Raw genomic sequence first — 17,269 nt, 5'->3', positions numbered from 1 at the left:
GCAAGGTTACGCTGTCTAGTTCCCTTAGCACTCATGCAGTACTGTTTCATCAACCGAACCAACATAAGGAAAGGCAAAAAAGTATTCTATTATGTCTGCTCTTAATGAAAACCCCAAGTGAGAAGATATAGTTTGAAGTATGTTCAGGAAATGGTGAGCAAGATTGATTGTCATCAGTATTTTTTTTCCCATATAAAGCCAAGGCATGAAAAATGCATTATTTTGTTTATGTATATACGTGTATATATTTTATGTGTTTTTGTGCATATATAATAGGTTACAAAAAACTAATTGTCAGACTTTTGTTTGTTTCTAGTTGGATAGATTTTCCAGCATTCGCATACCTGGAAGCAGAAAAGAAAGACCTCATTTGAATTATGTAAAGAATTCCAATCTCAATAGCGAGTGGGCCACCTCTTCAGACCTTGATGATTTCCCCCAGAAGCAGCTGTCTGAGAAAGAAGTTCTAGCTCTCTTTGAAAAAATGATGGTGAGTGAGTTATGGCAAGAGGCACACAGGGTCCATTGTAAATACGGTTTTTAATTAAGTTGTTATCTTTCAGAAAAGCAATCATCGCTTGTCAATAGGCTTTGCATCTGCTCTCCTGGGACACATTGTATATTTAATCGCTTCATTACCAAGGCTTTTTAGTGCCATAATTACCATTTTTTGCCATTTTTTATCAAAAGTGGGTTACATGAAGACTACCATTGCCGTGTTTGATGTACCCACACAAATTACCGTATTTGCTCGAATAAAAGACAAGGTTTTTTTCAGAGCAAATGCCTTATAATTTGACCTCATATAGAGGTAAGACGAAGATCCAGATTCCCTGCAGCGCTGCAGGGGACCTAGATCCTGCTCTCTGGCTAACTCCGCTGCTGCCTGACACTTCCACTGGGGCTTCTATGACTGAGCGTCGGCATGACATGACCTTTCGGTGCTCCGTCATAGAAGCCCTGGCGGAAGTGCCATGCTGCAGCAGAGGTTGTCTACGCACATTGCGCAGATGTCCACCGGCTCCCCCTGCTAGACATTAGGGAGCCTGGAGCACGGGGGACAAGTCTGGGGATGCATTGGTGAGTCTGGGAGGGGCAAAGTGACATAAAGGAGTTTATAAGGCATATCAGGGAGGCAGAGTGGCATATAGCGGGGTATAAGGCATATCTGGGGGCAAAGTGGGAAGCCTCGGGGCAGATGTGCATAATTTTTTGTTACAAAAAATAGGGCTTTTATTTGAAATCATAGACATGCCTGCTAAAAAAATAATTGTGAGTTCTAGTATATAAAAACTGTTAAAATAAAAAAAATCTTAATCTCTTCTACACAGTAGGTCGAACCGATGAAAAATGACCCAATTTAACATTCCTTGATTAGACATACACACTTTCATATTTAAGTTCTATAGGGCCACATCGATCCCTTACACAGTACCCTATAGCAGTATCTTTACTGGCTTAAAGGGTTTGGGAGTAAATGGGGGTGTTAATTTTTTTATATGTAGTGCTAGAGAAATAGAGGATGTAAGGTGTTTTTTTTTTTTTAATATACGTATGTAAAATGTATGTGTGTGAAACCTAACTATCAAGATAGAACAGATATATTAAACTTACTGAGTTCTGATATACTTTGTTGCATAAATCTTCCTCCCCAAGGGAAAGCTATTTGCAGGTTTGCAATCCTGAAAGAAAATGTAAGTGCTCTGCTCGTTCCTGTTCTGCTAAGAATTAATGAAACTGTTTTCCAACAGCAAACTATTTATATGCCTCTGCAAACTAGGCAAAACAACACAAAAGCTGTTTGAATAAGATGTGCCACCGTGATTTGTTAATGTTGGGAATTATTAAGCCGACTGGCATGTCTTTATGTCCAAAGCTGAATTAATATCTCTGGTTAATAAATTAAACATTTTGCCTCTTTAAATAGTATAAGGTAACAGTGGTTTGATTTCTGTTTCTAGAAATCTGTTTGTTACCCTTACAATTTTTAAATGCTGTTTTATTGCTGCTATTTCTAAGATTTTCCTTTTTTATTTTGAACATAGAACTTGTAATGCATTGTCATACGAGATCTGAATGTAGCATAATGCCTATTATAACTTTATGATTTAGTCTGTAATGATAGCGTTTGTTCATTTTAACAGCTGGAGACAGCCAGCCAGCCAAAATCTAATATCTCTTAACGTAATTTGAAAGTAAGGTAATTAAAATGAATTGGGTTATGTGAGGACTTAAGAGCATTTCTCCTGAAAAGGATTATGTCATCTGTAGGACTGCTTACTAAATACAAGATTTGTATCACCTGTTACACAAGCGTTCTCGGATAATAATTAAAAATAATGTATATTATTGAACCATTAAAGTGTTAAGTCTTTTTCTCTAAATGGCCTAATGGTATCATAAACGTCATCAGGAAAGTGGCTCAGTCACCCAAAATATCTCTAAGCAATGAAGAAAAAATGCTCATATATTGTTTTAATAAGGAAAATGGATGTAGTGACTCTGGTCCAGGAGAGGATGGAGTCTTGAGTTGAAGGTCATACCCTTTATTGGGCCGACACAGAGAAATGTGTAGAGTTATGTTATTGTTGGGCATGTCAAAGGTCTCTTCGTTTTGACTGTTAACACCACCCACAAGAGTACATTTAGTTTTCAGTTTCCTTCACCGGTTTTAAAACAGGGTACAAAGCACTGAGAGCTTATTAAACGAGCAACCAGAAAAGGAAGAGAAGAGTTGCATGACGGGATACATGGCCATCCCATTTGGCACATTCTGCTGTCGTTTGTACTCCCTTTACTTGCTTCTTGCCATTTACCATGCTGGCAGCAAATGTCCATGAAAAGCAGATGAGCCACAGCTTTTGTAAACGTATTAATTAAAATTGGCACTTGCTTGAGCTTTTTGTCTAGGAGATGGTTTAAAGGCTGTGGAAACAATGGCAACTTGTGTTAGATTTTGCTAATCAAATTCCTATTCTAATGTTCACTCCATTCTACTTACTCGCCCTTACAATGGCTCCTTGAACCATTCAACTCCAATCAGTAATTTATTAATAGTGGAGTGATAACAGTGGTGGTCAAGCAGGGCTTGAAATGTATGAATTTAATGTATAGAACTAATGTGCATTTGGCAAAAGTGGCCAATCTGCTTTTATGGCTCCTCAGATTAAAACAGTATGAGCAGCCCTACTCTTCCCAAGGTAAAACATTTGTAGAAAAGGTGCAGACCAAGCTTATGCTGCAATCGTTGGAGGTTCGACTCACAGACTTGAAAGTGGCTCTTGCTTTTAATAGTTTGGTTTCTGAGTATTCAGGCTGAGCTGCCATGCGCTATGCTAAAAGCTATTGCTGAAAAAATGTTCACTGTACCCCTGCCACTAGAAGCAGAAGATTATAGAAAAAAACAGTAAGGAAAGTAGCCCTCCAGAGCATTAACCCCCCTGCAAAAAAAACCAACTGTATGCAAGATATTACTGTGATCTGGGAATGATGCTGAATGTTCAGCTTCAGCACTTACTGAGTAGAAAAAATCCTATTCAAAACTGCAAAAACAGTTTTTTATTTTTTATTTTAAGGGGTAGTAGAAGTATTATTAAACACTCATCTACAGACACCAGACAAGCCAGAAGGCTTGTTTTTCCTTTAGAAATCTCATGGTGCTTCCACAACCATAAGGGATTCTGGGTAGGCACATGCAAATAAGGTTAACAATGATCACCTTTGCCTCTATATCCACTACCAGTGGTAGGGTTTCCATCACCTTTTACCCACCATAACTTATGTAATGGTATTTTTTATTTTAACAAACACGGATTAGCCATAACATCATGACAGGTGAAGTAAATAACACTGATAATCTTGTTATCATGGCACCTGTCAGTGGGTGGGATATATTAGGCAGCAAGTGAACATTTCATCCTCATAGTTGGTGTGCTAGAAGCAGGACAAATGGGCAAACGTAAGGATCTGAGCCACTTTGACAAGTGCCAAATTGTGATGGCTGGACGGCTGAGTCAGATTTTCTCCAAAACTGCAGCTCTTGTGGGGTGTCCCTGGTCTGCAGTGGTCACTACCTATCAAAAGTGGTCCAAGAAAGCCAAAAGCAGTGAACCTCTGTCAGGGTCATGGGCGGCCAAGGCTTGTTAATTCACGTGGGAGGCAAAAGCTGGCCCCTGTGCTCAAATCCAACAGACGAGCTACTGTAGCTCACACTGTTAAAAAAAAAAGTTAATGCTTGTTCTGAAACAAGAGTTTGTTGCCTATGGGTCTGCGTATCCAGTGACCAGTCAGGGTGCCCATGCTGACCCTTGTCCACTGCTGAAAGCACCTACAATGGGCACGTGAGCATTAGAACTGGACCACGGAGCAATGGAAGGAGGTGGCCTGGTCTGATGAATCACTTTTTATTTTACATCATGTGGATTGCTGGGTGCATGTGTCACTTACATGGAGGACACTATGGGAAGATGGCAAGAGGAAGTGTGATGCTTTGGGGAATGTTCTGCTGGGAAACCTTGGGTCCTGCCATTCATGTGGATGTTACTCTGACACGTACCACCTAACTAATCTTTGTTGCAGACTATATTACATGCTTTCATGGACACTGTATTCCCTGACAGCATTGCCTTCTTTCAGCGGCATAATGCGCCCTGCCACAAAGCAAAAATGGTTCTTCGTTTGAGGAACACAATAATGAGTTCAGGGTGTTGACTTGGCCTCCAAATTTCCCAGATCTCAATCCAGTTGAGCTTCTGTGGGACGTGCAGGACAAACAAGTCCGATCCATGGAGGCCCCACCTCGCAAATTACAGGACTTAGTGGAGTCCATATTTTGGCGGCAAGAGGGAGACCTACGCAATATTAGGCAGGGGGTCGTAATGTGGTCGTAATGTTATGGCTGTTATCAGTGTGTGTTTTAATTCCCTCACTACATTAGTCTGTACTCCTGATGAGAGGCTGTTCCATTTGTTACATATTGGTACTAATAATGGGTTTTATGTATTGCTATGATTTTAAAAGAAGGCTTGCTTGTCCAGAAAAAAAACAAAACTATGTGTACTTTGGTTACATCAAACAAGGGGGATCATATCATGGTTAAACAAACAAATGTTAAAATGGCAAAAAAAAAGCTCCAGTCTTTAGGGTAGAAAAAAAACATGTCCGTGAAAGGGGTTAATGGTAATGGCAGTATAAAAATTGTTGTTTCTGAGCTCATATTGTAAAGTGTCATGTGGCTTCAGGGCTGTTACTAAATGTCACACTGTGTGATGTTGCCTGTCCATTTGTGAACGCCGAGGCCTCAGCTGGCGTAAAGATGAGTTCCCCTGGACTGGAAGTAATATATAAAAACGGGGAATTATACAGAGCCAATTGCCTAGGTGGCTAGTCCTTTAGAAAATCACTATTACCGCACGTTATTTCATGAGGTCCTCTTTTTTTTTTTTTTTTTTTTTCTTGTGGTCTTGTGATGTGACACTTCTGGAAGATATTTTAACTTGTAAATTAGCATATAAATAGAAGTATTTCTGTTAGCCATGTTTAAATAAGCAAAAACGAAATATTATTATTCATATTGACAAGTATTTTAAACATAGTGTAATTTATAGAGAGGAAAATAAGCTTATGGCTGGAAGTTGACATTGAGGGATGTCGGCTGCTAACTTGTCTAGCCCAGGCAGTTGAAGTACTTTATTACAAACCCTCTGTGTTTGCAGACTTTGCTATATTTTCTTATACCACTTAATTTAAATTATTTATCCATGTTTTCTACCTATTCTATAAAATTTTCCACCAAACATTTTATTTGTTACCATAATTGATATACTAAATTTTAAGCCCACATTTTCAAAGATTCATTTTGAAAGTATACAATTTTGAATAATAAATACAGTTTACATAAATTGTATTTAGATAATGGAATTTATGTAAATGTAACGTAAACATTATTTCATGAGCTTACATAGTGTGCTGAAAAGCAAAATGAAAAAGTCTGGGAAAGTGACAAATCTGCTTTAATACGGTTTCTTCTTTCTCTAATGAAGACTCTTATTACCGCAGATCCTGTTGGTTTCCCGCATTTTGTCGTCTTTCTTTTTTTTGTCTAGTCTTTTTCCCGTTTTGTGTAATGCTAGTATAAGGCTATTATTTGTACCGGACACCCTTAACTTACATCACTTCCTAATTGGAAACCAGTACTACTAACATGACTTATATGAATTCAATAAGGGACAGGGCTGCCTATACTAATATTTTCATTGGTCCATATGTACTGAAGACGACCATAAAGTCTGCGAACACCCTCTATCCGCTCTGGCCTGTCCTGTTTTTAATAGAACTGCTGAATTTTTTTTTTGTTTGTATCCCCTTTTAATGGTTGATTTGGAATATCATGGTGTGTGTGGGGGGTGATCAATTTGGATTCTCTCTTTTTGAAAGCTTCTGCACATTAGCTTTTATTTTCAGTGAATTTTCAAATGCAACAGTGGCAATACAGACCAGTTAAACCAGTGTATAGACAGATATAGCAATTATTATGCATTCTCTGATGTGTAGGTCCCTGCCATAACACTTGGGGTTACAGCAGTTTATGTTGGTTTTGGATTGTTTTGTGTGTTTTCCCTTTCCTTTAGATTAAAATGTTTATGGTCCATTCTGCTTTTTTCCTTTCTCTACTGAGTTTGCCTTATCTTTTAAAGTGTTGTTCCCTGGCACAAACTGCATGGAACAAATGTGTGTCTTTGCATGTGTTTGTATGTATACATGTTTTGTTCCTTTAACTGAAAGGGTTTTATTTTTAATTATTTCCTAATACTTATTGGCTGCCAATAACATGCTGCTTATGTGATTGCCAAGTGCTTTCCAATCAGATGGTCTTAATGTCTAATTTCCTGCCCTTATCGGTGATCTAGGAATGATAATAGGAAGTAAAGCCTCTTCAGTTCAAGCTCCTGCTGTACTGTGTGATCCCACACCATGGTAGGAGCTGGGATAAATCAATCCTTGCTCATGTGTCTGCTCCTTATGGGTAAAAAAATGCTGCTCAAATTTAACCCTTTAGATTACGGTTTCATGCATCGCCCACTCCTACTAAATGCCAGCCACTGAACCTGTTCTGTAGTAACTATGCAACTTTACTTCATTATTACATTATATAGAACCGGAACTGCCTGCACCCAAAAAGGTGGTGATACAGTAAATTGATTTGGGGTAAATAATAAAATCTCTTAAAATAAAGATATAGATTTTGTTTGTTTTAAAATGCCTGTGCAGGGACAGAGCACTTTAAGATGTTTAAATTGAATTATACTTTAAGCTAGCCACTATGCATCATACATTTTAGGTTGAAAGATAATCAAACCAATAGTTTTCAGTGGTTATCTGTGCCGTTATGAGCTGACAACAGCAGAAGCAACTGCACGCATATAGAGTTTCGCATAGAGAGGTTTTTGGGTACAATACCCACCATCAGAGCAGTCATCTCCACTAGATATCTGAATATCTGGAAAGCAACTTCTAGGAAGGCTTCAGTTACTCCGCTCCTGGAATTCTTAAAAGAAGGTTGTTTTTTTTTTATATGGGTCTCTGCCCACACTAAAGGTGTACATTGCAGCCCTCTCTGTGTTCTTGAAGAAGAAAAAGAAGGCTGCAAGTCATCCTTGGGTCATTTTGTTTCCTTTGGGCAGTTTTTTTATTTTTATTTTTATTTTTTTAACTAGGAGAGCATCCAGTGTTGCCCCATGTGATCTAAACCTGGTCCTTTTTAAGGGTTTCAACACTGTCTCATTGCAAGCAGTTACGAGATGCTTCTACCAAACCCCTTACGCTTAAGACTGTCTTCCTTGTAGCTATCACCTCTCTAAGAAAAGTGAGTGAACTCCAAGCCCTATCTAATAGCGAACCCTTCTTTGATGATAAGGTCTCCTTTTCTCGGTAAACCAAATGACTGATTCAGCTCTCAGGTGTGTCTAAGTAATTTCTTTATTTCTCTAAATAACGGATCGGTGAGCAGTCGAAAATATTTGCAGCACAGCAACATGATGAGAGGGATCAAGCAACTTTACAAGACGGCTTTACATGTTTCGTGACTCACACCAGACCCTTAATTGTGAGCTTTAATGTCAATGGCATGTGATGTTGTCTTTTATATGAACAGAAATCTGCATCATGGAGACTAGATTCAAAGCTTTTTGTTCCTTTTTTGGGGTCATCAAGGGGAAGGAAGTGAATATTGGCTGGTGGATTTTTCAGATGATTAGAATCTTAAAACAATGGGACATAGTCCCCCTCAAGGTCTAACTACACACTCGACTAGATCAGTGGCAACTTCTTGGGCAGAAAGAGCAAGAGCTCTCCAGGACAGAATTTGTCCAGAATGTCCACACTTTCGCTAAACATTACAGGATAGATATGCGTAGACTGATTACTGTCAGGGATGGCAAGAGAAACTTTGAACTCTACGTACAGAGAATTCCTTTTTCTTTTCTTATTGTGGAGGTAGTGTGCAAGCTATGTCAGATGCTTTAGGGAGCATGAAAACATATTTATATTAGAAATGTTAGTCGTCCTAGGTGTAAAAGAGTTGGTGATCTGACCTAACTGAAACAACATTGGGTCGGTTTTGAGATGCTCACAGAAAGGACAGGGGGAGACGTTTCTTTAAATACAAATGTACTCCGCTGAAGCCCACATCAAACAGCTAATGTACAATTGTAAATAGAATATTGCATGGTCTGTGAAAGCAGATGTGCCTGCTTGTAAGTGTGTGATGGGATCTGTAAAAAGAAACCTTAAGGGTTGGTTTAATATAAGGCTTTTGGTCTCTGTAAATGTGATGTCATTGTCCCTTTAAGAATTGTCCCTCAATACCTTGTTACAATCTTTTATGTTCTTGTTGCAGTTAGTTACATCTCTGTTATGTTCTTGTTACCATACATCTTCATTCCCAATGTAACCCTGTGTTAGTCTGTGATGGGTTTTATCACAGTATTAAACCCTCCATTTTCTTATCAAAGAAGCATTTTCGTGTTATATTAGCTACGTGGATTCAAAGGTGTGTCATTACCTGGAAACCTCTAATTTCCCCAAAATAGATACCCATTTCCGACACCTTTGTTTCCCACCCAAAAAAATCTCTTTGCATCATTCCTGATATGGCATTGTAATTGCACACAGGGAAAGTTGAGAGGAGGCGTAATTTTATAGTTATGAGTTTTCCTACCCTACCCGAGTCGGGAATGATTGCTGCCACAAGGTGAGCAAGGAAAATGAATTCTCAGTAAGTAGAACTCAAGCTTTCCTGCCGCTGATTGACAGCTTCAAGCAGCCAATTGGTGGCAGGAAATGCTGCATCGTGGAGGAAGGCAGCTTTGCAGCATGTCTGAAAAGTACTTTAATATGCACTGTTCTATAGTAGGGCTGCCAGGGACATTAAACTGTCCCTTTAAGTACTACTCTTCATTCAAAGAAAAATGTTCAATTCTAAACATTCCTGTGTGCAATATGTATGTGGATTGCTAGTCTAATCGGTTCTCTAAAGGCGTTTGGTATACATTTGGATTAAGTATTGATTTTGGTAAAGCTGTCAAATGAGTGTGTCTTGTTTGGATATTGAAAAACATCCCTAGTCTTCAGTTTTGCTGAAGCAGAGAAAAAAAAAAGGAAAAAAATAATAATAAAAAAAAAAAAAAAAAAAATGATGCACGTGTTGACCTTTTCTGAAATCTGCTCAGTGGATTAAATTTTTTTTTCTTTTCAGTTTTTCTAGTAGGTACAAATTATTTCATAAACATTTACGTTTTTTATTATTATTGTTGGTGTAAAGTAGTGTCTGATGTGAACCGTAGCTCTTTGTGAGTAGGATATTAAAGGAACACACGTTTGTGCACTATGTATAATATATTACAGTAATGCTCTTTTACATTTTCATTTTGCCCAACCTCCCCTGAGGCTGCCATGCTTGGCCCAGTCCCTCCATGTTTCTTCCGTTGCTGTTATTGTTCAGTGGCGGATATCATCCAGCCAGTATAGCGCCTTCCCATGACATTTACACATAGGTGTCCTTCACTTTTGCATTACGTATAATCTAAAATCTGGTAGAAGTTCTCAAAAGTTGTGTTTTTAATGAGCTGGTTTGGTGTTGGTAATGTTTCAGATGTGCTTGAATGTGTGACCTTTATTTAGTTTTAAATTCCACATTTTGGAGACTTAAATATTGTTTGCATGTAGCAGGGAAATATAAGCACAGATAGATGCAAATAAGGATATTTGAATATGAATGCATTCCCCTGGAAGATTACTAGCAGTTCTATAATGGCATGAAACGGAAGCTCTGATTTTATAATGCATGTCGTTTATTTTGATTTAATTTTTTTCTTTTCCACAGGAAGATATGAATTTAAATGAAGACCGTAAAGCACCTTTGAGGGAGAAAGACTTTGCTACCAAGAAAGAAATGGTCATGCAGTATATTAGCACTGCTTCAAAGGCTGTAAGTATATTTTTCAATGGTCTGTATGAAATGTGACTAAACAGAACAATTTAACCTTTACATTGTTTGCAGATTGAAGGCTTCATTTTTCATATGCGATATGTAAAATTATTTGGAATGGGTACAAATATAATCTACAGTACTGCTCTAACAAATAAATAAAATTACAACCAATGTTGGTGAATGTGAAATAATTCAGTTTCGAATCTCTCATATAAATCACATCTTCCATCCATTGTTAAGATAGTGGGTAATATCCCCTTAAAGTGTCTTACTTCAGTACACTCCCACAAAAGACTCCATATTACTGTAAAAAAGATGAAATAACGCCCAACACGTATTTTGGCCAAGACGATACCGCCTACACAAGAGGCGAACGTTAGAAAATAAGAAATGTAAACAGAACATCACCTATTATCATGGTGCAATATCAGATTCGAGACTTTGATTCTTCGTTGGCCAGGCTCGATTTTTGTCCACGATTGAGGGCGATCTAGTAACCTGTCAATCAGAACAGTTACGTTGTAGATATTAAACACTCCATAGATGCAGGATTGTGTTGAAGATAAGCAATATCCACTTTATCCATAATAGTAATGACAAATGCATAGCAGGTAATAGTCTGTAATCCATGCTCCTCTGTAATGGCTGCTCAATGGACAACATGACCCTGTTGACTTTCGCAGTTGTCTACCAGGTTATACATTGGTACCAAGTTACTCTGAAACATGACTGTGTGAATCAAATGATATGGTTTTATGGAGTACTTCTTACTCCATAAACATAATTGATTCTTTCTTTTTTTCCTTGTGGCATGATGTGTTTTCCTTGTCTATCTAAAACCTTCCCTTTTGGTTGCTTGCAGACGTGGAAAATCCACTGCATTTTGTTCGATTGCTGTGTTTTTCCCCAGTGCAACTCTGATAAGAATAACATTTTATGTTAAAGACATCATCTGTGAGAATTTTAATACACTTTTATTTTAGATCCTTAAATCCAAGCTGTTTGTAGCCAGAGGAGTTCAGAACCCAGATGCTCCTCACACCCCCTCAGCACTCTTTGTATCTAAGGAACGTTGTAATAAAAATCCTTCCCGCAAGGTTGCTTTGGAGCAGTAGGTGGTCACTACAACCCAGAAGTTATTTTTCATAAACCTGAGGTACATAGCGTTGGTAATATGTTAAGCAGCAGGGTTTTTTTTTTGCCAACTTTAGCTAAAAACAGCTAGGATGTGCAGACAAAACAGAAATCGAATTTACAACGTATATAATGTTGAGTCCTACCTGCTATGAGTTGTGCTACACCTGTGCATACTGCAGATTCACATAATTGCACGTCATAATTAGAATGCATTATAATAAGTACACTGCGGAAATTGGACAGTTATAGGAATTATTTTTTAAAGCACCGTCGATCCTTTTTGGGTCACTAATCATAGCTTTATTACAGTTACAGGAGAGTGCAGTCTGATGATGCCACATGAGCAAAATATCACTACAAAAATACAAATTCCTGAGAACCTATAGAAATCTATTTTTTTGTTTGCTGCTAAACAATTCCTTTGTTACGTTTGCGGACCTGTTTGAATGAATTCTTAAATGTCTAGGGTAGAGATCTTGTAAAGATGTCTCTGATGTGTTGGGTTTATTCTCCCTTCCAATACACGTTCTATGATCACCCTCTCTGTTCGTATCTCTATGGATTTGGCTAAGACCACAATGGCTTCCTAGTAGTGTTGATGCACACAGAACAGCGGGTACAGCCATCCAGCTTGTTTTTGTCCTGGGGGAAAACCTGCCACAGCTTGTTCTCCATGCTAATTGCTTTTCCCCCCCTTCCCTGCAACAGGGAACCACTTGAGGAGTTTTGAGCGAATCATTGAGAATCCGAATAAGCTGCAGATGGTGGTTCAATTAAGGTTAAGTCTGATGTGCATAAAACTGTCAATACATTTGAATTTGAAATTATATATAAATGTACAGCCCCGAAGAACAGTTTGTGTGTGCCTCAGATTTAAATGGGAACATTAATTGCATATTATACAGTAGTTCCATGCGCAGAAAATGATTAACACGTATGAAGTGGCTTCCTGTACCGGAACATATCCCTCGCATGTATAAACACAAAATGTTAAAGCACATGTTCCAGCCAAACATTTAACTTAACTCTCTCTAGTATTTTCTGCAAACAATCCTTATCAGATCTGTTCCAGTCTTTCATCTAAAGATTTTAGCACATAAAAACAACACAAACTTTAAGAATACTTTTCTGTTTCCAGAGCAGCAAACCTTTAAGTGATTGCTTTTATATGACATGACAGTTAAGTGTTCCCAGTAAAAATTAGAAATGAAACAATTTTATCTGATTAAACAATTATTTCTGGGAAGGGTACGGGCATTCAACATTACTAGGAATCGTGCACCTAATGCTTCATTCGTATGGCAAACTGTTGCATTCAGCAGAATAACATCAAAAACTCCTCCATTCATCATAAAAATGTAAGACAATGTATAATAAAGCAAATAGTCTGTCCTTAATTCATATGAGATCATGATATAGACCATGATCTGAGTGTGTGTGTATGTATGTATGTAATATATATATGTGTGTGTGTGTGTTATTTTTATATATATATATATATATAATAGATACATTTGTAATATATATATATATATATATATATATATATTTGATATATATAATATATATTGCAATATACTGCACACGCACGCTGTCTCCTCCAATGCGGCTCGCGGAACCTTGAGGTGCGGCCCGCGTGAGATCGGCAGCTAGGATCACAAGAGCCCTGCTGCTTACTTGTGGGAGGGTCCATTCTCTGCTCCGGTCCTGCTTCCTCTGTGGGGAGAATGAGGGAGGCCGCGCCCCCTGCTGAAGTCTGTGAGCGGCATCGAGAGCTGTAGAGCAGGTAAGGGGGTGGGGTAGGTTGTGTGAATGAGTATGCGTGATTGAGGGAATGAATCTGTGAATGAATGAATTTGTGTGTGTGATAGCATGGATCTGTAAGTGCTGGAACCTAGGCATGATGGGACTGTGATTGCTGTTAGCAATCACACTCCTATCATGCCAAGTCAGCCAGTACATGCTGAAACCTGGTTAGCTGCCCCCCTTGTGTATTGATGCTGCCAGCAGTATGGGGTCTGCACTTACAGCCACCCTGTACCAGCATGTATTGGCTGACTTGGGATGATAGTAGTGTGATTGTTAACAGCAATCTGCTAACAGCAATCACAGTCCCATCATGCCTAGGTTCCAGCATTCACTGGTTGCCTGGGTATAAAAAGTGTGTTTGCTGTTAGCAATCACACTCCTATCATGCCAAGTCATATTGTTGAATTTTTTTTGTCCAATTGTGGTGTGTTACTTTTAATAAAAGTGTGGTTACACACTAAAATTGGGACAAAAAATACAATGCCCAGCCAACCAGTACATGCTGGAATCTGGGTATGCCTGAGATTGCTGTTAACAATCATAATATATAATTTTTTTGTACAATTTTGGTGTGTAACTTTTATTAAAAGTGTGTGTGGGGGGTCACTTTCAGTTTTGGCTAAGTGAACCCTGAATTTTCGGTTTTGGTCCAGAATTTTCATTTTAGTGCATCCCTAAAATAAATAGAACTATTTCATTTTAACTTATCCAGAATCCTGAATTTGTAGGCCCAGAAATCCCAGAAATCAGTGAGAGGAAAAGTAAAGGTTTTGTGTCATTTACTTTATTTTAATCTGCATATCTTATTAAAGGCCATATTTTCTCTCAGTGAAAAATGAGTGCGGCCCTCGCACGTATACAATTCTGATGAAGTGGCCCACTGCAGAAAAAACTTGGACACCCCTGCCATAGAGCTAGTGTTTGTTATTTAGGCATCAAAGTATTTACAAGTTGTACTGTCATTTTAAAATGTAATACATCAAGATGACAGTTATATAGCGGCGGAGCCACTTTGTTACAAACATCTTCCCGTTTAAGAAGGTAATGTTTTACATAGTTAGGCTAATATCCTGTTCTTCCCGTATGTTATGACATCTGCTCTAACAGTGTAAATTAAAATGACATGCAAGATCTGCTGAGATCACCTGGAGCCATCAAATTTTGCCAAGAAAATAATCTGAATATAGCTTTGTTAAATGGTTTTGAAGCAGCTGCACAGTAAAAAAGGAAGAAAAAATGTGTGTTGGAGGACATTTTTCTTACTATTCACTAACATGATAATGAATGCTCAGGAGAGAGAACAATCTTTTATGTAGGTTTTATTATAGATGCGCGTTACGTTCTCCGAAGTTAATATTGCTTTTGCAGATGCCACATTTTCCTTTTGTTACGCATTAGACAAAATTAAATAATATCTCCTTCCTTTAAATGGCAAGTCAAAGCAATATCTTGCTAGCTTAAGGAGTAGACAAAACTATATTGACAGTGTTCATGCTTCTACCCCCTATAAAAACAGCCTTTTAAAGCCATCCAATAACACTGACATTTATAGAGGGTATGAATCTAAAGTGACATCTTGTTCTGGTTTTGGATATTGAAGTCACCTTGATATACTGAAATCTGGCTTTGTTAACGGCAGCCTACAAAATATAACCCAGTCTAAACAAAACAGCCAGAACTATAATAAACATTCTTTACAATCTCAAAGCCGAGACGGACAGGTAGCATTGTCCCTTCAGTTTTACAGCCATGTAAAATTGCCGCCACCAGCCCACCTGTCACATCATTAACGGAGAGACCTGGCAGACCCTCGGCCGTTGATCATTGCAGTAGACGTCTCCGTGCGGGCGTGAATGCATGCAGCCCGTACAGAGGCTGTTGTTTGTTCCTCCTGTCTGCTCCTTTGTGAATAGCAGATCATGCAGGTTTTCAATGCATTATATGGCGCTGCCGGCCTCGTGTATTATTTAGTGGCAGAGAGGCCCAGAGTGAAAACCGAAATCCAGCCGAACCTAGATTTTCCTTTTCTGCCTGTTTTTGATTTAAAGGGTATTGCTGTTGGCATTAGTGAATAACCTTGATTTGAGCGTTGGCATACAAGATCTAGATGCCTTATGTAGATGCGTTTTTTTCGTAACGGTAATTGCAATTGTATTTACTGAAGCACGTCTCCAGCTGCTTGTGCCCAAGTAGTATAATCAACACCAGTTAGCTCTAGCGCTGGCTCAGCGAGCATTCAGGGTGAGAGTTGGTAGGGGGGGGCACGCATTCCTGCTGTGAAAATGGGACCAGGGAGGGGCTGTTCTGCTGCAGCTATCAGTTTAACAGGTTTACTAGTTCATATTAAGATTTATATTAAAGTGCTTTCGAAACCAATATGTTTATGACACATTTGGAAAACGTGGGTTGTGTGGTCAGTCTAAAGCCACTGACACCCTCTGTTAAGAAGAATGCTTGTCAAAGTACTCTAAAAAATCTTTCCGGGAAAAAAAGCAAAAATAAGACAGTTACCTGACACAGAAAAAGCCACCCCTCCCCCAATCTCTGACACTTGCACCTGATTGGCTGCTTGAAGTCATTCAGTGGCAGGAAAATGTTCCTATTGAAATCAGTAGGACTTTTCACACAAATGCACAGGGGTCTGAACAGAACGCTGCATGCAACGTTCACCGGCGCCAATGCCAAGCCTACATAACGCATACATAATGTCCCTACATAATGCATAGCAAAATCGATGAAATTATTTGGATTTCACTTTTCATTGTAAATAACCAACTTACCCATGCTTGCAGCTGTTGACCCTTCATAATGCATAAGAGTTTAACCCTGAAGCCAGAGCCCTTTACATGGTGACGTGGGCATTGCCTCTTGAGGCACATTCCAACCTGCCTCACTTTAATTGTGTCCAAACAAGTTAATTGGATTGTAAATTGGGCAGAGTTTGGATCTCCTGTCTTAGTGTGTTATTTCTCATTGTTGGCAGTTACTGCATGCACAGTGTTATTTATATCACCCTGCTCTTGTGTAAATTGCCGCAGTGCTCTATAAGCAAGAATAAAAGTCCAGATTCATAATTGCTCTATACGTTGTCCTGGCAGAGAACTCAGGTTGGTGCTGTTAATTTTGCTGCAGTGTGTGCATATTCTTCTGTATAATGTTGGTGTCAGGTTCACGAAAACAGAATAATTCTTAAGGTACTGGCATAGAAACTCAAACACCCTGACATTTATACTCCAAGCTTATCCTATGTGAAGGTCTTGTGCAGTAAAAGTTGACTGCAGCTCTGCAAGATATGTATATCCATATGTTCCTTACTGTACTTAAACAATCCTAAACATCCTAAATTATAATCGGATTACTATGAATTAAAATTATATAATGCCACGTATGCCAACAGGGCGTCATATCACTGTGTTTAAAGTGTTGTCCACCTTTTATCCCATCGGGGCATAATGATAACTCTAGCATGTTTAATACAACTGATCAAGTATTTCTTAAACACAATAAAACATAGCCATGGGTCAGGTACCATGGTTTAATCTACCAGTTTTTGGCTTGGGAGTAGTGTACCAACCCATGTAACTCTGTGATTGTCTTCTAGTTTCCTTGGTCATCCTGGAATGGCTGCTGACACACCTGAATGTTATCATTGTTAGTAGCCTTTATATACTGGGTTTCTCCCCGGTTTGAGGGTTACTTTTTTCTTTTCTGCTCTGATTATCTTCTGTTTTTCATCTTGTCTTTAGACTTTGATTAACGTTCTGTCATGTCCCCTTGCATCGCTTGTTTGTCATGGTGCTTACTAGTTTATGATTGGGCTTGGATTGAGATTCT

General features: G+C 38.6%; 1 protein-coding gene across 2 annotated transcripts in view; it reads left to right on the top strand.

The window, feature by feature from the left end:
• The first annotated feature begins 322 nt into the window (after window positions 1-322).
• Window positions 323-17,269, top strand: part of LOC149299853 (protein diaphanous homolog 3-like) — a 265,720-nt gene continuing 248,773 nt past the window's right edge. For both annotated transcript variants that reach the window (XM_089485812.1, XM_089485811.1), the window contains exons 1-2: window positions 323-490; window positions 10,382-10,486. In XM_089485812.1, the coding sequence (XP_089341938.1) occupies window positions 485-490; window positions 10,382-10,486 (111 nt within the window). In that variant the 5' untranslated portion in view covers window positions 323-484. The remainder of the gene's footprint in view (window positions 491-10,381; window positions 10,487-17,269) is intronic.

The sequence above is a fragment of the Sceloporus occidentalis genome, unplaced genomic scaffold (genome assembly GCF_023333645.1).
Source record: "Sceloporus occidentalis isolate IW3139 unplaced genomic scaffold, rSceOcc1.0.p SCAF_27, whole genome shotgun sequence".
NCBI lineage: Eukaryota > Metazoa > Chordata > Lepidosauria > Squamata > Phrynosomatidae > Sceloporus > Sceloporus occidentalis.
Note: the sequence above shows the minus strand (reverse complement) of the source record. Positions and strands in the feature narration are given on the sequence as shown.